Consider the following 22080-nt stretch of genomic DNA (forward strand, 5'->3'; position numbering starts at 1 on the left):
CATCTCTTATTCCTGTCCTGCCTAATACAAACTGGGAGGGCAGTGCATAGTTCTGTAAATATTCAGGTGAGAAAACGAAAAAAAGATGTGATTATGTCTTCAGTTCTTGTGGTCTGTTTTTGGATGTTTGAGGCCAGGAGCATGTGCTTATTTGCTCAGACAGTTCTGAAAGAACCTTTTTTTGGGGCCAAAAGGTGCCCTACAGACTGAATTTATTTCTTTTCTTTCTGAGTCAGAGTCTGAACAACAGATTTTTTTAAAATAGTGTTTTTAGGTTTTAGATATTTTAATTCTGTTTTCATGTATTCCAACTTCAGATGTTTTTCACCTACTTTTCCTTCAGTGCTCAAAATGTGAGCTACTGTCAAACATGGATTCCTGGCCTTTGTGTCTTTGTTAGAAGTCCTCCTGAACTGGGTCGTTTCAGGAGTAGAGGTTTAACTCAGCTTACACAATGTTTATGACAGCAGTTGTTATGTGCACAACTACATTGAAATGCATTTCACATCCAGTGCTTTACAAAAACAACTGGCCAGGAGTGGGCTGGTGGTGAAGAATGTAGAGGTGATGTTCAGTTATATTTAATACTCTATGTATCCTAGGTAATTAAAGGGTTAAGAAATGATTGTTGATGCATTGTTGGTGTTGATGGTGTAATAATGTATTTTTTTATGATTTCAGGTGATTTAGGTCTTGTAGTCAGAGAGTGTCCCATATACAAATACACAAGGAAAAGCAATTGCCAGATAAACCCAGAAGGATGTTAAAACTCTGAGATTAAATCTAGCTTTTTCCTTACATTTTGCAGAAATCACCAGTATTATTTGAAATGCAGCTGTCCTTTATGCGCAAAACCAAGAGAGCTTCTCATAAAATATTGGAAATAGTTAATATTTTATAAGACTTGGAAATAAAATCCAGCAGTGCTGTCTCCTGCAGTAATACAGTAGTTATAAAAAGAAGGTTAGAAAAAAAGTGAGAGGAAGATATTCTCATCAGGACTTTGCATCTATGTCTAGGAACTGTTGGATATATCATTGTGTAGCCAATCTGCAGCCCTTATGGGCACCTCACATGTGACTGTTACCTGTAGCACTCTATTCTGATCAGATTTGAAGAGAAGGCATTCAGGTATAGATATCAGTGACTCTACAGCAGAATCTGTGTGGTGTACTCTACTGAGCACCTTTGGCCAGGGAGGTTTGAATCCCTTCTCTTCCTTTCTCCTTCCTTTCACAGCCTTGTTCCCTGAATTCAAGACACAATACTGAAAGTAACTGAACTATTTTGGAAGAGGGAAAATTGTAAAGACATTGTCCTTACAGCTAGGTTAATATTGCAGAGAAAAACTGTATGTAAATTTGACAAAAATGTGAATTTGTTTCTGAGTGGAGGTTGTGAATGTAGGAGTCTGCAAACAGGATAATGGCGGGTGGTCACCAGAGAGAGCATCTCAATGCAGCTTTCAGAATGATTGCAGGACAGAAACCATTACTTCCAAAACAGCTAATATTTGTGTTGGAAATGTGCTTTTGACACCTGTGCTTTTTGAGCTTTGAAATAGAAACAGATTATAAAGTTATTAGTTATTGTAGCCAACCAAAAGTAACACAGCAGTCAAGTAGAACAGGCTCCTCACCATGAGACTGATAACTATTTGTGGAGAATATTCACCAAGTTACTTCAAATATACTAAAGGAAAGGATAATTTTTTTCCTGGCAGGTTGTGGCCAGTGTTGGTATTATGTATGTGTTTGACTCCTAGCACATGAATTCATTCTGGTATGGGATGGAGCCTATTAGGAAACTGGCTAGATGAGTAAAAGTCCACACTCCATTTCCTTTAAGGTTGCTAAGCACAACAATTATTGCTCTCAGTGGTAAGGCAAGTACATAAATTAATAAATGTCCTATTAATGAGTACACTAAACATAAAAATGTCTGAACTGGGGAAATACCACTGTGCCTGTTAGCAACAGGGCATTGTGTTTCATGTTGGTTAAACAAACTAGCTAACAGGATAAAAATCAAAGGCTGTAGCACACATAATTGAGAATTTAGTTTTGTCTTGAATCTACCTTCTGGTGTAATAATCTTTCAGGAAAGTGATCCATAGGTTTAAAAGCTGTGTGATGCTGACACTTGTATAAAGGTTTATATGTACAAAACCAACCCAATTACTATAACTTTTTAATCTAAAATGAAGAAGGTTAACCAACTTGAACAAAAATAGTTCCATCAAACTACAAAGCCTACAAATTCTTCAACCTGGGCAAATTCTGACTGCCTTATCTTGAATTTTTAATCTGACCTTCCCTTTTTCACATACTTGCTCTTGATTTGTAATGAAAATCTGCCTTCTCCAGTTTCCAAGATTTGACAGTTTCTCTCCACATTTGTAAGCTGTCCACAGCCCAGACATTCACCAGTTTCTCTTCCATTGCCGCCTGAATACAGGAGTGCTGTTTTAAAGGTTAAAAGCCATAAATTTGACTTGAAAATTTACCCCGTGTAAATAAGTTTTGCATTGCTTATACTGTAAGATGCTTATGGTAAATGAAATTAAATGTAATCCAGCAGTAAATGTGGAAGTGAAATTGGGAAGGTGGGGATGCTGCAGCTACAGAAAGTAACAAGGCTGCTGCCAAATGCAGCTTTCACAGAAGAGTCCCTGGAACACAGTCCTCAGACACCCTAGTCTTCATTAAATAAACACAACATTTTTTTTATTGTGATATGTGGCTGGTATTTTTATGCACAGTGTAAGACAGGGACCTGGTGTGGATCTCTGGTGTGTGTTTGCCTGTAAAGGCAGCAAGAGAAACCAGAGACTGTTAAAATGCTCTGTGGTTGGAGTTGAGCAGAGCTGTATGTGAATCAGCTGTACTTCACATACACATTGGGTAAAAGGTTTCCAAGAGCTCCCAAGAGGTTGGATGCCCTCTCCCATGGTTGAAACCAGTCTTAGTTGGATACTGAATGTCCTCAATTGCTTTGAAATCTTCTGTGGCTGACTAAACTGAACACTGAGGAGTGGAAGCTTGAGTGCTGTGGCCGTGCAAGGCATCATCAGAGGAAGAAGGGGACCAGATGCCTCAGCTCTCCTGCAGCACCAGCTGCAGAGGGGCCAGCCAGCCACAGGAGAGACTTACTGCCATTCACATCTTTGACGTTTGGAGTTCCAGGCTTAAATAAAACATTGTGAGCCTGAAGTGTGTTAACAACTCTGCAAACCCTGAAATATTACATGTGGTTAAAGTAACATGTCATCCCAAGCCCCATTTTGTCTTTGTGATTTTCTACGTGAGCAGCATCACCCTCTTAAGAATGTACTTACCATGTCTTTCCCTTAACAAATAAAAGAGCATAAGACTTTCAGAAGAATATAAGTGCTCAGCAACAAAGACTTTTTAACAAATATACTTTTAGTTCTTATGATCATCCCATTCATTACAAGTACAACCAGAAGAGAAGTCTGATTATCCTTATGCAGCCATTTACTTCTGGGGAAAACTGATGAGATTTGGATGTAAAATGCTGATATAGTGTTTTCCTCCTTCATATAGCAGAGGCTGAGGTGATCCTGGAAGATCTGCTCAGTGCAGAAGCCAGACAGTTCTCCAGGTTCTGGTGTTACTTGTCACCTGAATCTAAGGGAGTCTCTTAAACTATATGGCTGCATTTTAACTACCAGTGAGCCTGAAGTTTCTTCCCAAAGACAGTGTAAAATAAGTTCATATTTTATAATGTGCTTTGAAATCCTCAGATGGCAGGCACTGCAACATCACAAAATATTTCATGGACAGAACCATCTGAGGTGAAATCTGCCTCTCTTTATGTAACTTCTTTCAATAACCAGAAACCAATTGGACTCTGAGACTAATAGTGCAATGAAACAAGACAGACCCGTGGTTCTGAAATGCTTATGATCTGTAACATCCCAGGAAGCTGAATTGGTTAGACAGTTCTACTAAAAAGTCTTGAAAATAATAATGAAAACCAGTAACCATCATTTGACGAAGCTGATATTTTGTAGTCTTAGCACTAAATACATGATTATTTTTTTCAGAAGAATCACTTTGAAAGTAGCCTAATGATTTTTGTATGAGATTCATCCCAAAGGTTGCACAGAAGAGGCATAGGAAGTGCAAAACACCCTGGAGCTTCATCAGACTGCAGATCAACTGATCAGACTCATGCAAACTAATAGTGTGGGTCTGGCCCCTTGAGAAATCTCGCCTCTTAAATATAAAGAACTTTCCAGCCAGCAGAAGTAAGGTGGTGTTTTCCCACGGTTTCCTGAAAAGGCTGTCAGGACTGATTTTCAATAGCTACTATTTATATAATTAAAGAATACTTTGGAATGTTTGTGGAGTATTGACTGGCTGCCCAGTTTTGTTTGCAAAGTATGCTTATTTTAATTTGACCAGATCTTAAGAAATGTTGAGTATTTGCACCTTGTCTGCTGACGCATCTCAGTTTGGAACCTGGTAAATATGCAGAGTATTTTCATATCCACAGAAAAAATCACAAGGAGCAAAGGGTGCTGAGGTCACTGTGATCAGCATCTTGTGAATTACGGTGCTCTGCTTACAGTGATATAAATCTATTTTACGTCTTTCATACTCATTCATTATGGTGTGTTCAGTCCTGAATCCACTTGCATTAAGTCTTGTTAATTAATGCCAGTTAGATTTTTGTGCTCTGACAGAGGGGTAGCTCTATCACACGTTGTTGGTATGTCATGATTGGGGATCTTAAAATTGTTGCTGGAAACGCCAAAAAAAACATAAAAGGTAGCTACATACAAGCAGCATCCAGTTGTGACATATGTCATTTTATTTAACGTGTGTGGGTATGGACATACTTCTTTTTGTGCCTCAAAAAGAAGTTGTTAAATTGTCTTAAGAAAGCTGTAGATTATGTGACAGCAGGTGTTTGGAGTAATATTGGTAAATCCATGGAGTACCTCATCTTGGCTGCTGGGTTGATTTTTGGTCTACCTCCAAAAGGATACAGCAGGAGCAGAAAGGCTGTGGCGAGGATGGCAGAAATTACTAAAGACACGGATGGAAATTGACCCAGAATAGTGGCTGGACTTGAAGGAAAACAAAGGAGGGATAACACTGAGTAAATAATGAATTGATTCGGAGAGTGTAAATTCTCCTTTTCCCTCAGACAGTGCGAAGAGAACTAAGCAGCGCGTGATAAGCCAGGAGCCCTTTCCGTGCGGTGCAGGACCCCAGCGCCAGCAGCTACGGCCGGGGCCGGGAGCCCGGCTCGCTCCGGGGATCCCTGGCGCACGGCGGGAGCGGGAGCGGTGTCCGCAGCCGCATTACGATCCCGGCTCCCTGCGACCTCCGCCGGAGCCGGGCCGCGGGGCCAGCGCCGTCCGGGGGTTCCGCAGCGCCTTTCGCCGCGGCGTCCGGGCGCCTCCCCCGCCTCGACCCGGGGGGCGGCCCCGGGAGCCCTGGGGGCGGGCGGGGGGGGCCGCGCCGGTGACGTCGGGTTTGCAGCAGCCCCGAGCGGCGGCGGGCGGGCTGGCGAGCCCCAGCCTCCGCCGCCCGGTGCTGCGGCAGAGGCCGGCGGGCCAGGAGCCGAACCGAGGAGCGCCGCCGAAGAGGGCTCCGGCGGCGCCAGGATGTAGGCGCGGGGCGGCGGGGAGCTGCCGCCGGCGAGGGGCTCGCCATGAAGAAGCATTCGGCCAGGGTGGCCCCGCTCAGCGCCTGCAACAGCCCCGTCCTCACCCTCACCAAAGTGGAAGGTAAACGGCGTCGCTGCGAGCGGGACGAGAGTATCCCGGGGATACAGGGTACTGCGACCGGGGATGCTCCGTGGCGACCGAGTGCGGTGCTGGGACGATGGCCAGCGGCGGGGGACTGCGCGACTCGTGCGCGGGCGGTGGGAACCCACGGGGCGCGCAGCTCCCCCGCCGCCGGGCATCGCTGGCGCCTTCCCCTGTCCACCGCCTTGCTCAGCTCCGGGTCTTTCCTCGCCCATACTCCAGAGGCAGAGCACGTTTCCGGACCTCCCCTCGGGGCGCGGGAGCAATCCCCAAACCCGTGGGCAAGTATCTGCCATGCAGGACCCTTGGCAGGAGGGAAGGAAGATGCTCATCAGATTTGTTCTTCCAATGTGAGGAGCGCAGCCCTGTGTTCCATCCATTTGTTCTCACCTCTATTTGCCAATCCAGCTGCATGGTAGCCGTGGAGTTGGAGTCTTATGGCCAGGAGGGACATAAGAGCCAAAGAGCAATGGGGGCTGGCAGACCTTTAAGGACCACTGGGACCATGGCCGGGGACCTTGAAAAGGACAGTGATGTGCTCAGATGGGTTCCCTGGAGAAATCTGAGGGTGAGGAGCTGTTTTCTTGGGTAGAAACCTGCAAGCCATGTCCTAGAGATGGAGGGATGATGTGAAGGCAGGGTGCAGGTCAGGAAGAGGAGCCTGTCTGAAGGATGGATACAGAGCTCTGTTCCTGAAGGAAGAGCAAAGGGAAAGCTGCTGGTTTGGAGGATACCACTGGGCTATGTAGTTGGTTGAGAAAATGGTGTTGGTGAAAGAAAAAGATTGGCCAGGGGGAATGGAAGGAGGAGAGGCTGAAAAAGGATGAGCAGAGTGAGGCAAACAGAAAGAACAGCTAAAAAAATGAATGGTAAGACATAACATGTGAATGTGAGACACCAGAGAAAGCCAATGAAAAAGAAAAAACTAATACTGAAAGACTGAGAAATTAATAAAGGGAAAGAAAAAATGCAAAAGCTCTGTGGAGCAGAAAGTGAGAAAATGCAGGAATGTACAAGAGAAGAAAAGGAACTAAAAGCAGCAAGTACGAGTGGAAAGTAAGGGGTACCTGAAAGTTCTTATTTCAGTTCACAGAACATTCAGCTGTTGCATTCCCATAACATAAAATCCACCTACTGCAGAGATAGGAAAAGGGATCCCAGTTTTCTGATGGAAAAAGCAGGCCTGATCTTCATTACACTATAATTAGAATTTTAAAAAGCCCTTGGAGTTGACCCCATGCACAGTAGAGTGTTTCTCTCAAGGTTTGCCTTGGAGGCTCCTCTGGGCTAGGGGCTCGCCTCCCTTTCTTTTGGTGCACTGCACAAGCTTTATGAATCATAAATAATAATAACTACCATGTTCCAGCTTTGAAATGTGGGTCATGGCATTCCTCTTTTACCAGTTCAAATACAGTTTATTACCTACCTTACATAGAAACAGAAGCAGAGCAATCTTTCACTAAGTGAATAAAATTGAATCCTTTCAAGCATTTCCATGTCTGCTCTGCATACCAGCTCTCAGATACTCTATTGCTGCCCACCAGGGACTTTGTTGACCTAGTTGGACTTTTCCTTCTTTACTTCAGGTTCCTTTTTCCTTTATCATCAGTGGCAAAAATCTAAATTGCCTTGATGGTGTGTGATAGGGACTGGAGTCTCTTTCCTTCTCTTTAATGAAATAGACTGGCTTAATTTAAGAGCTTCCTTTTCCAAACCAATTGACAACATTTCCTTTCAGACTAACATTAACTAATTTTGCCAGCTGGTGTTAAAGCCATATAAAAAAAATATGTAGTTATAGGCAAAAATAAAGTGAGACAGCTGGCACACTGTGGACTGCTGACTTCCCTTGACCTAGCTGCTGTACCTCTGGCAAAGATTTGCCTTCCTCTGGTAGTCCATGTCCATTGCAAAGGCATAGACAATGCTAAGAGCAAGAGAGCAAAAACTTTAATCTGCTTCATAGTTATGATTATTTACTCCCCTCTCAACCACCATCAAAGCATTTCAAGGATCTTTTGGCAGAACCACATATGTTTCATTCTAGGATGGTTAGCCAAGAGGAGCCTTTCATTGATATGCATTGCTGTAAAGCCCTCCAGCATTCCTTGTATTTTCCTGCCGGTGCAGTGACTTCTTTACTTTAAAAGGAAGATAAGGACTTTGTGCATTCAGAAGCGTGACTGCCATTTCGAATTACTTCGGAGATTGAATCATCAGTATGCTCGAAACCTGCTGTACTAGCACTTTTAAAGACAACTGTGTCTACATGCATTGCTCAGGCAGGCAGTAACCATACCATGTGTTTTCTATGCCTGGTACCATTGTACACCCTTCATATTTTGAGAAATGTGTGCTTGTTGCCTGATTTGTGCTTGTTCTTCCTTCTGTTGTTTTTCTCACCAATTTCTGTCCACACTGCAGTGGCCATTCCTCTCAGACCAGCCAATTGACTGGTTTCATCCTATTTGTACATGAAAGCACAGTGTGCTTTGAGGACTGACTTCTCTTCCCTGGGAAGGTAAATATCTCCATTCTTGCTCTGCATCTTAAGATCTTCCAGAGACAGGCAACATCAGCTTTGACAAATAACTGCAGAACAATCACCACACCAAAGAAAACACATCCTCCACTTAATTAGCCCCTACTAGGAGCTGTTTATTCCCAGGCTTTCAGCACCAAGGAAATGCTATTGCAGCCTCCCCTGTAGCACATTTCCTCTGCACTGTTCTGTCAGGAATGAGTGACTGGTGATATTCCAAGTTTCTTATAAAAAGGACACCTCTATCAGTTATTGCACATCAGTTATTGCTATCAGTTATTGCACATAAACTGAGTTGGCATGGAACCAGATGAACCACATGTTCAGCTGGAGTAACCCTGTCTGCATTGCTGGAATTGCAGGGAACTTGTATAAGTATGAATGAGAAATAAATTTGGCCTTTAGTATATTTGCATGCCTGCAGGGAATTCATCACAAGTGTATCAACACTGCAATCACTTTAATAATAAATCTTTTTCACTTCTTTAGCAAGCACAAACCAAAGATCCCAAGCACAGCAAAAACTTCTATGAGTAGCAGTCTTTAAGAGAGGAGATTCTTATTATCCTCATTTTGCAGATGGAGCAGCTGAGAAACTGCAGAATGAAGCAACTTGCCTACAAGCAAGCAGCACGTCTTTTGACAGAGCAGGCAAGAAAAGACCTACAGCAGATAGGAATGGACCTCCAGACTTCCCACACATATCTTTATGGCCATGAGAGGACCATGAATGGATGAAACAGGGGTCAGAGAAGCCTTAGTTTATTGAAAATTTATTGAAATCAGTGACCAGAACTTCCTTTTTGGGAAATAAGCTCAAATGCTGCATAAATATATTTCTGAATAAGTACTGTGTAACTGTTAGCAGCATTATGCTGGTGGCATCCAAAGATTTTGGTAGTCAGGCAATGCTTGTACAACTGAGCACTAGGGCAGGCTGTATGAACATCTTACCCAGGACTTCACAACTGTAGAAGCATGATTTGGTGGCCACTGGTCTTTTTCCCATGAAAGCCATACATGACAGACCTATGCAGTGCTCATGCATCCTAGAAAACAGAAGCAGCTGGTGAGCAAGAGAGGCTGATATTTTGGTGGCTCAGCCAGGGCTGTGGGTTTGGGTGTGCTTCCCCACTGAAGCAGGCAAGGAATTTATGTTGGCTTCTGCATGGAGAACTTAACTTTGAAAGTGTTCACTTTTGTTCAGGCTGCTTCTCTGCACAGAGGACCGTGTTCAGTGTGAGCAGTCAGGGTACCTTAACCCACCTGGTTCTTAGCTCCTTAGCTATGGTAGCAGTTTCTCCTTCTCCTGACTAGAACTGGTGAAGGTGATGGTGACAAATTCACATGAATGGGAGTTTAGGTTTGGTGTGTGTCTGCTTCTCATTTGGACCCACCAGAATGCACCCCATTACTGCAGGATAATGTCACTTACTCAGCTAACAGAAAAGCAGTACCGTCTTCTGTGGGTATGGAGTGTTAAGTATACATGGACAGTAATTGCACTCTGGCTTTGGTCCAAGGCAGCTTTTGCCCAATTTTTGTATTCCTTGCAGTATTTTCAGTTAGCACAACAGCATGTTTGAGCAGATAGCCAAGATCTTGTTCCAAAGGCGTGAGGAGTTTCTTGTTGCATAACACCTGGCTCACTTCCCAAATGGCACCATGCTTTCTTAGGCTTTAAGCAGCCTCAAAATAAGCTGCTCGTAGTTGTGCTACCTTACTCACTGAGGAGTCCCTCTAGGTTATCTTTGATCATGTCCCCCTGGTTATTTTGTCTACTATCTCACCTGTGCAAACCCATGAGTTACAGGTTTGGAGATGACTCATTACTTCTGCACTGTGTCCCATCCTCAAATGATACAAAAATAAAATAAGACCATTTTGTTGTTACTAAACTAATGCCAGAGCAGGGGTTTTAATGCATCACAAAGCAGAAAGAGAAGTTATTAAAGATTTATCTAATCTTCCTTACTTTAGTGGCTGAAATGAGACAGTATGTACACACAATGGACGAAAAGTAATTTCACTTACAATTATGGAACTTAAGAATGACAGCATCCATTGGATCATCTTCTCAGTCCTTCCGTAGATCACAGACCATTACATTTCACCCACTTATCCCTAAATGAAGTAAGGTGCATTTTGTAGTCATCTTGAATCAATTTAGGCATTTGCTTTCAAAAAATAAGCAGATTACTAATCCACCTATTTAATTATAGGTTTCTCCCATAAGAAGTTGGAACAAGAAGCGGTAAAAAACAAATCATTAAGTCACCAGAATGCATTATTCACTGTCTCCTGTAGTTCAATTCTATAAATCTTGTAAAAGAAATCTTGTCCTTCTTTCCTGATGGCTGACAATCATAAACAGTAGGATTTGTAGCTCAGTGTAAGAGCCAGAGTTCCAAAAAGACTCCTGGTTCAGCATAAAAGTCTAAGTTAGCTCAACATGTATTCCCCAGCAATTTCCCAGCAACAAGACTCATATATAGGATTATTTATGTTTTTGCTTTCCTAGCACATTATACTTAGTACAGGACATTCACTTATATAGTAAGCAGCTCTCTCTGCTTGGCTGGAGCACCACTGCCGTGCTTTAGTCCACAGCCTAGTTAATCTTTGTTAATTATAAACCGTGAGATGCCACTGCAGACCTGGAGAGCATCCTGCAGAAGCAGGAATTTGGCCAATGAAGGAGTAGGTTCACTTTGTAGTCTTCTCTGAGCTTTGCTGACAGCCACTGCGGCATAAGATCAAAGGCAACAGGAAACAAGGTGTTTTCAGCAGTGCAGAGCTGGCTTGCCTCTAGGCAGAGCTGCTCACCATCTGTTGGAGAAATCAGGTACCCAATTTCCCATGTTAGCTGCCTGCTTCCAAACACATAGATCTTCTCTATCTGGACATAATCCAGGGGGACCCAGCCTGGAAATTTTGTGTGCCCAACTCAAGGCATGAATTTTGACATAAGATCAAGCACCCTTAGGTTATACAAAAGTTGCATGTTGGCTCTTCTGGAAGTATTATGTATACATTTTGTTCAATCTCACTACTTCTGACCCCAAGCTTCCTCAACTGAAAAAACACAAACAAGTGTGAACCCTGTAAGCCTTGTCATTCAGTCGTGAAAAGTACAGAAGTGAGGAGGTAAGAGCTTGAAATGCCTTTTCCACAATCACCTCAAATTCCCTAGCACAGCTATCAGTAAGGGTAGTATTTTATTTGTGACTGAAAAAGGCACGAGTCTGTCTTCTGTAGCTGACTGAAACAAGTGGAATGGTGGGTTGCAAAAGCCTTTCTCACTGCAAAGAGGATGAGGCAAGTATCAGAGAGAAAATAGAAACTAGAATTTTTGCATGCAATGTATTTTTGTATGGAGTTACACTGACTACCTCAGTGCCCACATGGGCCTAGCCAAACCTGTATTTTTTTTAAATGAGACTCAGCTTTTAATGAGTTTGCTGCTGAGAGGTGAGGAGGCATCTCTTCTTCTTTCCAGGAGATCATTGAGTAAATCATGTGGGGACTTCTGTGGGTATATGTGCATTACTCTAACCACTGTGAGCACGCTCAAGTCCATGTCAAGTCCCCACTAGTATCTAGTTACTGCTTGACAGAGAACAGATGCTCCAACTATCTTGATCTGAACTTAGGACCTAAGAAAAGCATTGTGTTTGGGGTTCAATAGCAGGTTAAGCTGTTAGCTTCTAGGAGAAAAATCAGGTGGAGTTGTAATTCACTATGGAAGAAACCAATGGGCTACAGCAGAGTCTTCTGCAAAAACTGTGCCTACTTGAAAGCCAGGCAGCTCTGAGTTTTTGAAAGCTCCTTAAGAATGAAAGAATGTTGTCTTGTTTTTGATAAAGTGCAGTCAGCAGAGCCTCCACAGTTAGCATGAATTCACTTATCTCCCTGTATATATGCACTGATATAAATGTGCTCTTTATATTAGTATATAAGTAATTAAATTTCCTTGGAGATAAACTGTTACTCAAGAAAGACATGTAGCACTCAAATGCCTGGATAATTATTACAGTAGCTTCCTGCAGAGAATCCAGACTGGTTTTTTTACCATCTCCCAACCCTTTGTTCAGTCTGAAATTTGAACAGACTGATCAAAATTTGCCCAGAATACAGTTTTGCTCATATCTGATTTTTGTTCTAATAGCAGTTCTGCTTCTATAACTCCTCAAAGTAAGTGGTGAAACTCCCAGTGACCTCGCCAGATAACTCACTGTAAGATTCAATCCAATTTTTATTCAAGAATGGAAGGCAGAATAATATCAAGAACATGTAACTTATAATCAGGGTTACTCCTTGCATGTGTTTACTTTCCAGTCCCTCAGTGCTGCTACTGTAAAAGCATCCAGTAGCTTCCATTTTCACTGTGGACTTCTGATTAATAATAAGAAGGACAGTATTTAGGGGAACTCCTCATCTCATAAAATTCAAAGTAGAATATCATAATCAGGCCCATTCGAATGCAGCACTTCTAATGGAATTTCAAGGCAGTTGCCTCTGAAGATGAATTAAATGGATTAAAGTCCAAATTGCTGCAGTATGAAGTTGATAGCTTTTCAGTTCTCTTTATATAGCACTGACAGGAATTAAAATATATATTTTGCAGAAAGCCTTGCTGGCACGTTTGACAGAGGCAGAAGGGCATATGTATGCTAGGGAGGAGAATTTGGCATATCTTCAAAAATATGTGGAGATTATTTAATTCCAGCTCTTAGTAAGTTCAGATATAATATTCAGCACAGGATAAAGCAGGAATTAATATATATTAACCATCAGTGATAAAACCCACTATATCTGTGAATTATACTTCAGGATATGAGAGTACCTGCTACAAGAAATTTAGGCCTATTTGATACAAATCAAGCTATATGGATGATCTGGTGATATCAGTAATATGGGACAGATTTCCACAGATGAAAATCACCTTGATTGTCAATGGACCAAAAGTCCTATATTTTACCCTGATGAAATTAAAATGAGATGATCAGACACGTTCAAATAGCCTCCACAGATTATTGTAACACTTTAATAATTAGTTAATTTATACTAAGAATTTCAATAGCAGAAGAGGGTCTGAACTCAGAATGCTTTTTTTCTTGGTTTGAGTTTTTTTTCATGCAATTTTCCCTATTTTCATATACCTACATCCCTTATTCTGCAGTCTCAAGCAAATTCAAACCTTCTGACCTGATAAGTTAATATCCTAGGTTTGTTCTTTAAAATAATTTTATTTAAAACTATTTAAAGTACTAATTTATTCTTAATTTAGTAATTATATTTCATTATCAAATTAAGTAAAATTATTTTTATCTCATACTGTAAGAGCAAAGTATTTAAAGAAAGCACTTTAAACTTTTCTCAAATAGCATCTGAAAATCCATTCGTGCAATGCTGTGTTGACCAACTATTCTGATTTAAAAACTAATTTAATAAGGTTTTGTGGGGTTTTGTCATTTTCCATTGTGATACATTAATTGATATTCAATAAAAGACTACTGATCTTTTAGATCTTCAGCCCCGACTGTGGTTGGAAAACTGGGGAACTGTGAGCAAACCCAAAATCATTCCAGTGCTGTGTTACAGTCCCATACACCAGCCACCCACAGGGACTCACAGCTTTCCTGTAGAAATCCAGGAGCAGCTTCCTCAAAAATTCCATGCAGCTCCCATATGGGCCTGACCAAAAGTCCATGGGGTCCTGCCTCCAGCTTGGTGGAATTGAACAGGAACAGGTATTTTCTAGCCATTCATCTCTCACAGTGTGGGAGTGCTGAGAGCTGCATCTTGCCCAGATGTAGAAAAATATTTTTTTCTGCTTTGTTCCTAGAATTTTTGGCAGTTATTTTGTTTTTTTCGCTTCTCTTGAACACTGAGTTGCCCTTTTCTATGGAGCATCCTGTGAAGAGCTCATAATCCCTGGTGGCCAGAGCCCATCACCCAGCGTGCAGCATATGGGTTTGTTTACTGCACCTCTTTATCAGCACGCTTCTCCATCTGCTGATGTATGACCCAGTCACATTGTCTCTCATCCCCTGCAGCTGGCCACTGGCCTTGCTGACCTGCCTAGCTTCACATCATTAGGAAACTTCGTCACCTTGTGGCTCAGTCCCATGTGAGGTAACTGTGGTTAATGGCGAAGAGTGCAGTTCCCACCACAAATCTCTGCAGAGCTTTGGCCGCTTCCCCTGTTGCTGTGTATATTCCTCATTGGTTTCCTATCCTGTACTGAGCCTTTTATCCATTCCAGCACTTTCCCTGTCTGCCTATTTTCTGTAAGGCTCTTTGAATTTTTTCAAGATCCTCTTCAAAACCTGGAAAGGATAGCTGTATCTCCTTTACCTGTTGACCACTGTCAGAGAACACTGGTGAGGCTGCAGGATGAATCATCCAGTTTGCCCAGTACATAATGCTGTCCTTTATGCTGTTTAAGATGTCCATCCTAACTATTGCTCACTCTCTTTAGCACTTACCACTCTATTTCAAAGCTGAGTTGGCAGATAAGTGGCTGAAGCCTTTCCTTCAAAAAAGGAAAGGTGGAGGTGGAGGTGGAGTGTGTGCCCCTCTTCAGTAGCTCAGCGCATAGAGCAGCCTTCCACCCCTCTGCTAGGAGCTGGAAATCCATCTGCCAAAGAGAGTGTCCACAGGCCCTCCAAGGCCAAGGGAACCCAGATAGCAGCAACACTTGTTGGCTCAGAATGGAAAACATCCTTACTTATTAGGAAAGCATAAATTCAGGAGGTAATTTGCCAGAGGAGAAAAAGTGAGACCTTAGCCTTGTTCCAGTGACTACTTCAAATACAGAATGGAAATATTTCTTGGAGATGACCCCTAAAATGAGAGATGGGAACTCTCAAATGTTTCTTTGAATCCTGTCAGAGTCTGGGTATAAGAGAGGCATATGGGTGTTAGGAGTCATGGTCCTTTGGCATGCCCAGGAACAGATTCTTTGGCATCTGATGAGTTCTAGTGGGATTGTGAGGAGGTTACAGCTGCTACAAGCAGCTTTGGCAAAGCTAGAGCTAATTTGGAAAATGAGGGAATGCCCCTTGATGCATAAGTTGGTCTATGCATGCTCTCATTACAACTGTGCAGGAAGGTTGATACATGGAGATTACTGGCTTCCAAAATGAAATATTAACAGTTTCTCAAAACCAGACACCAGGATGACGTGTGGAAGGAGAAGCCATCACTGACAGTAGCAGAAGAAAGCTGCACTATGTGCTGGGTGATCTGCCAGGCAACAAGTGAGTCCCTGAGCACTCTTTAACCTGACTGACTGCAAAGAAAATGCCTGGGCAGGAGATCTGTACAAATGTCAACATTTCAGGTTTAGACAGCTACAGTGGTAATTAGACATGTAAATCACTTAATGAATTTGGTATTTCATCTTCTTTTCACAGGATGATGCCTCAGCTGGTTTTTAACAGCTTAGTTCAAAAATCTTGAACACCCAAATAATGCATGGTTAATGTGGTAGGAACAGGGTAAAAACTGTGGTAGGCAGTTTTTACAAAATTTGAGGTGTTTGTGAATCTACTACTGAGGCAAATAATACTGGGTATCCAGAAGAGCACCATCAGAAGCCATTGTGTGTGTTCTCAGGTATGTTGGAACTAATTGTCTCCCTCTGATCTCTCCATGTAGTAAATGCTGGGTGAAGAAGTCGCACAGCATTCAAGACTGTGAGAATATGCCTTGGTATTATCTGGCCCTGATCTCTCTGCATGTCACAGATTTCTAGAGCTCTAACCACACTGAGGATCAGGCACTGTCTCACAGGACTTCCCTCAGCTCTTTCTCCCCTCTTTATGATAAGTGTATATTTTTGCAAGCTTTACAAACTTGTTCTATGCAATGCTCAAGCAGTTACAAAACATTTGACAGGCTGGCAAAATGGAAATACCTTTGGATGTCTCATTTATAATTGTCAGAGAGACCTGTGAGGGTTGTTTTTATCAGAACTTTTTTCCAGAAGCCTTTGTGCTTCAAAGTAAGCATATTCTCAATATGCTTACTTTGAAGCACATTCCTAGCCTGGGGAACTTGGAAGAGTTGTGCATTATCATTAGGTACATGTTTTGATCCCTAGTAGATAGGACCTTAGTCTTTAAGGGTCACTTTCTCACTCACAAGGGCATCCAGCACTTGTGTAATGCTTCCTTCCCTGATTTGCTGACTAGCTGACAGCAGCTAAAGCAGGTCATTGATGACAGCTAAATATGTTCATGTGGCACTGCACAGCTCTGAGTCCACCAGTGCTGTCTGTGGTAGCTTTACCCTCTGTTCCTGACAGCAGTGGTGGAGAGGTAGGACTCATCTCACCCAGCTTCAGACACCCACACCAGAGACACCTACTTCCAGCTTGTCGCTCCAGACTGTTTAGAGCTGGTGGAGAGAAACAAGCACTCAGAGGGAGTGATTCATCTGGCTCATTTTAATCATCCACTTTAGGAGGAGATAAATCGTGCTGTGGAAATGTCTATTTTCTGTCTACTAGCTATGCAGAAAGTGTAAATCACTGTCTCAGATACACAAGTCAGCACAGCAGATGTCTCAAACTAAGAAGATGAATGCCACCCTTGGTTTTTATCAGTATCATATATTTAATACACACATTTAGGTACAGTGTGGTCCTACAGTAAGCCCTTTAGCTGTCTAGCTGTGCATAGGAGTCTTAAGACTCTTGTACAGACTTTAGAAGAGGCCTGGGCAGCCTATTTAAAGGTGTTACTTTTAATGGTTTAAAGGTGTAGTGCTTTACCATGCCTCTTTTTCTTCATGGCTTTTAGCTGGGTCTGTGGAGTAAATAGCTTGGGTATAGATGGCCCTTGCTACAGTTATCCACAGTCACCTGAGATGCGGTCTTAGCCATAATAGGAGAAACAGAAGGACAGCTTTTTTCTGAGGCTAATGGGATTGGCAGTAGCTTTGGAGATGATTTCTTTCCTTTGTTTCTGAATGCCATGGGACAGAGGTTGGACTGAAAGGGAGGGAGGAGGAATGCCTCCATTTGGGATTTATGAAAAAGGAAAATGCATGAGCAATAGGGACAATGAAAAACCAAAATTAGTAAAAGAAAGATAGGCATTTTTACTCTACCTCAGTATCTTAATCTGTTCTTATAGGGGATACAGTAGCATACAGAGCAGTTTGCTGCAGGAAGCAATGGAAGAAAACCATTAAAAGTCTGCAGAACTAAAATTCTTCATTGTCCTGCCTCATCGTTTCTAAAAAGACATTTTGCCATCTTTAAATTCATGTGCATTCTGTTGCCAGCTGACTCTCGTGCAGTGTTAGAGAGAGAGAGAAGCTTTTCAGCCATGTGTGGGTTTAGTGTCACCTCATCTGTGCACCTGTGGTTTGGGTGTGGAAAATGTCCCCAGTAGAGACACAAGGACAAGACAAGGCAAACTACACCTCTGGATTTTGTGTTTGCGAGCTGGCAGGCAAGTGCCCTCCAGTAAATGAGAGGATGAGACCACATGAGTGTATGTCATCTGTAGGGTCCACCCTCTCCACAAAAAATCTTTTTTTGGGGGGGCAGATTATGTCACAGGTATCCTTCAGGTCAGTGGTGCATCCACTGGAAGAGTCTGTGCCCATTTGACATCTAACTCTCCAGCAGCACAAGCAATGATGAGGACACAATAAAGTTTCACTGACAGATACTACAGATACTGACAGATATTACAAATCTCAGCTTGTAACTGTTAAACATCAGACAGTGATTTTTACCCCTATTGTCATGAAATCCATTGTGCCTGGGATAAGTTTTTAGTCCCTCCAGTTTGTAAATGCATTAAAAGAATGAACATCCCTAGAAAGTTAACTTTTCAGGTGCAAGTTCATTTTAGAAGTTAAACATGCAGTATTGTCTATTGCTGAAAGCAAATGCTTCTGTTGGTGTGTTCAACACTTGTTATGTGGGAGGCTGCCCACACAACCTTCTATTGAAAACTGAAATAAGTGGAGAGATCGGATCTCTGGAAGACACACAAAAAGGCTAGATGTTTATATCTTTGCTCCTGTACATTCTTGTTAGATATCAGGCCATCAAACAGAGGCCACAATCTTTCTTATTATAAAATACAGCTTTACCAGGCAACTTGATGGTACTTCTAGCTCAGAGCATGCATTTCTTATCTGTAGGGAAATAACTAAATTGTTACTTGCATAGAAAGAAACATTTTCTTTCATAATGTGTTAGGTCATATAAATACAACATTGAGTTAGCTTGAAATAAGAGATTTTCCATTCCACATATGAATCCACAGCAGGATAAGGAAGGATTGTTTTTTTAATTTTTTTTTTTTTTTTATTAATATGGACCTCTCTTAGTCTGCCTTGAATATTTATAAATGTTTGGAAATAATACAGTCTCTCATTGTCCTGGCTTTACTTATATGTTTTCACCTTTCAATGCGTGCAGTAAATTCTGGACAGTTTTGAAGTCGTGGATTTCAGTGTGAACTACAATGTGTTACTTCCTGCTTTAGGTGAATGGACCAACTAAACTGCAGTCAGGCTGTTAGAGAAATCACTGCTGAGTGTTGTGAGTGGGTGACTGTCAATTTCAGCAGATGCTGAATGGGGTGAATTTAAGAAAAGCAGGTAGAAAGCCCTGAAGGCAGTGGCCTGCTGCTGAGGTCTGCCAGCATGTTTTGATGTTTCTGAGAACTCAACCAGCTAACCTTTCCTTGCTCATTCATTCACAAGCAGGATACATTATCGACTGACAGCTGTAGGATAACAGGGCTATAACAAGTCATGTTTGAGGGTTGAAAGGGCAAGCTTTTGAGGTGAAAAATTTTCAGCAGCATGCTAGGCTTAGTTATAATGGAGCAAAGCTGCAGTCCCGTCTTTGTGCAGGACTTAAACTAAAAAAAGTTAGGCTTGCCTGGTCAGAGATGGACTTCAGGGCAGCATGTGGTTTGGTCTAGTTTTTGCTATCGGGCTACAGCCACAGTAGACCTGTTTTTCCAGGGATCACTGAAATGCCTGGTGATCCAATTCAGTATTAATCATGCTATTTATGTTGCAGTGATTTTGCTTAACTTCAAGATTAGGTATGTTGCCCTTCTTCTAAGAAACACCATAAACTGGCCATTTTCTGCATTTTCCGAGACAATAACAATTTCAAGTGCTGTTATAATTCCCTTTGCTGCTTTATCAAACTCAATACCACATTTTTCATTCATTTACACATCCTAACAGCACGAGTTTAAGTGGTGTGTTAAGTCTTTCTATGTACATCAAAGCAACGTGTAATTTTCACTTCCATTTTACCCAAGGGCTTCTAAATCTAGAGGCAATAATTGTTATTTGCATTCGAATTATGCCTCAGTTCAACCAGAGGCTTTGCAATGATCTAAAAACAAAGGACATTTTGCGGCAAGATCCGCTGAGTTCCTTTGCTCGTAAAGCTCCACGTGACTTCAGACAAGCCTAAGATTTGAAAACTAAAATGCAGGATGGATTTCCTTAGTAAGCCATGTGTTTTCTTCTCCTAGGGGATGAGCGCTCCCGGGAGTCTCCAGCCCCAGCCGAAGCACACATGCAAGCTGGGGCGGAAGGCAGTGGAAGGGTGAACCGCTGCTGCTGGAAATGTTCCACGACGCAACTCAAGAAGATTTTCTGGGGTGTGGCCGTGGTCCTGGGTGTCTGCTCCTCTTGGTCGGGTTCAACCCAGCTAGCAAAACTGACCTTTAAGAAATTCGATGCACCCTTCACTCTAACATGGTTTGCAACAAACTGGAACTTTTTATTCTTTCCTTTGTATTATCTTGGACATGTTTTTAAGTCAGCTGAAAAGCAGTCTCCAAAGCAAAGATACAGGTATGGGAGCTTTTGTTTTTAATCCCGTGGCTCTTGCTTGCTGCTCTATATTTCATAGACATTTTGTTCAAATCAGTCAGTTACATCAAACTTGTGTTTGCTTTCCTCTCCAGTTTTGTTAAAGGATGGTCTGAGTTCGTTGTGTGTCCTATGTTAGGTGCTATTATTATTCCTAATATAATTTCACTTCAGCAGTAAGAAATCCAGATTTATTTCCAACAAATGCAAGTCATGCTATGAAAGTCTGCATTTTCTACAATTACTTATCCAGAGTTTTTTGCAAACTTTTTTTTTATTATATCTCTTTCCCCTACCCATGGCTGACTTCTGTGTCAGTCTCTGAGTAAGCTAAGTAAGCTTTTCTTTTCCAAGCTCAGGACTAGAGCAGAGCCTTGAATAGCTGAGTAAAAAGTACTGCAGTATTTTCCTGGCACAACGCCCTTGACATCAAAGGCCAAGCTCTGATCTCAGTTAAACTTGAGCTGTTATGTTTATTTCCGGAGGAAACGCAGTCATAACCAAAGGCAGCACTTTGTCTTCAGCACACCTTTTCTTCATAGCAAACCAAACCCGCAAAGCCTGAGTCTCTCATGGAAAGCCCTGAGTGCCCGTCCTCTGTGAGAGGCTGAGGATGCTCTGGCTGCTTGAAGGACTGCCTCTCACTGAGCACTCCTTCAGCTCTGATCTGCTCGTTTTGGCCTGAAAGGTGTCTGGGACAGATGGGATGACTCAGCCATCAAGATGTCCCATGTCAGAGAGCTTCCCTGATACATGGAAGGATGTGAACAACCTTTTCCCCTTCTGTTACACAGTGGGGCTCGTAGACTTTTAATGAAGTAGCTCAGAAAAGTAAATAGTAAGAAGTACACATTTCTCAGCTCCCAGCTGCGCAGCAGCAAGGTGGAAACTTACTGCAAGAAAAATCTAATAAACCAGGTTACTCAGGAAATGCTCTACCTCAGATGATTAGGGCTAAGAAGTCATTGCAGTTTCTTCATCTTTTAAATAATGTGGGGGCTGCAGATAATGGATATGGCCATTCACTGCAGGTTCTAGAGCAGGATCCAGAAGTTCTAAAGGCATTTTCATAAGCGCTATGTTTCCTGAGCTTCAGTCTTCAGGTTGTATTTGTTCACGGCAAATACAGAGATAAGAGGAGTATGGAGGTTACAGAAAGGTACAGCTTAATCTAAAACTAGCAACAAATGCTAGCCTAAAAGCAAATACCTTTTCGTTTCTTTGGTTTTAAGTATTTTTCTTCCCAGCTGCTCTCAGATAATGTTTTAAATACTGCTTAATTCTGGGGTGAGTGGTTGTGGTTTGCTAGATCCCTGGGGTTAAAAACCCAGAGCACTGTACTCATTGCTGCAGTAAATTGATACAGTTGGTAGTTTCATGTCTTTCATTAATTAAATGAGGGCTCAATTGAAGAGCAGGTGCAAGCCCTGCGGCCTGTTTGGGATGCAGGGGGACATCATTAGCAGTAGGCTTGCCCAGGCTTCATAAAGAGTGCACGTTTGTGTGTCTGACACAAGCAGACTGAATAGGGTTAACTTAGAGAGGTTTTTCTGGGTGTAAGGGAAGATGTGTGCCTTTGGAGATGCAGCTGTGGCTCCCAGCTTTGCTGCAGATTTGTTTTGTGGTTTGGAGCAAGTCACTGCAGACCTCTGATTTCCTTGTACTCCCTATTCTTTTGGAGGAGCCAGTCCCTCAGGGAGGAGGGAGGGCTCCCCTTACCATGTGTTTACATAGTGTCTGCCTCAGCATGTCCCCTATCTCTGCTGAGGCTTTTTGGTGGTGCTGCACCAAGAGTTACTGTGAAGTTATTTACTGTTCATCTACTTGCTCCATTACAGCTGAGATGTCTCATGCGTATACGTCAGTAAACCCAAGCATT

At 42.3% G+C, this 22080-nt stretch overlaps 1 protein-coding gene across 5 annotated transcripts in view; it reads left to right on the forward strand.

Moving 5' to 3' along the window:
* SLC35F3 (solute carrier family 35 member F3) overlaps positions 1-22080 on the forward strand; it is a 166921-nt gene that overhangs the window by 101174 nt on the left and 43667 nt on the right. For 4 of the 5 annotated variants that reach the window (XM_053972673.1, XM_053972674.1, XM_053972678.1 and 1 more), the window contains one exon: positions 19859-20183. In XM_053972673.1, the coding sequence (XP_053828648.1) occupies positions 19859-20183 (325 nt within the window). Of the gene's footprint in view, positions 1-5521; positions 5765-19858; positions 20184-22080 lie in introns of those variants that run through there. The other variant, XM_053972675.1, reaches the window with a different exon arrangement.

Source organism: Vidua macroura, chromosome 3 (assembly GCF_024509145.1).
Source record: "Vidua macroura isolate BioBank_ID:100142 chromosome 3, ASM2450914v1, whole genome shotgun sequence".
Taxonomy (NCBI): Eukaryota; Metazoa; Chordata; class Aves; order Passeriformes; family Viduidae; genus Vidua; species Vidua macroura.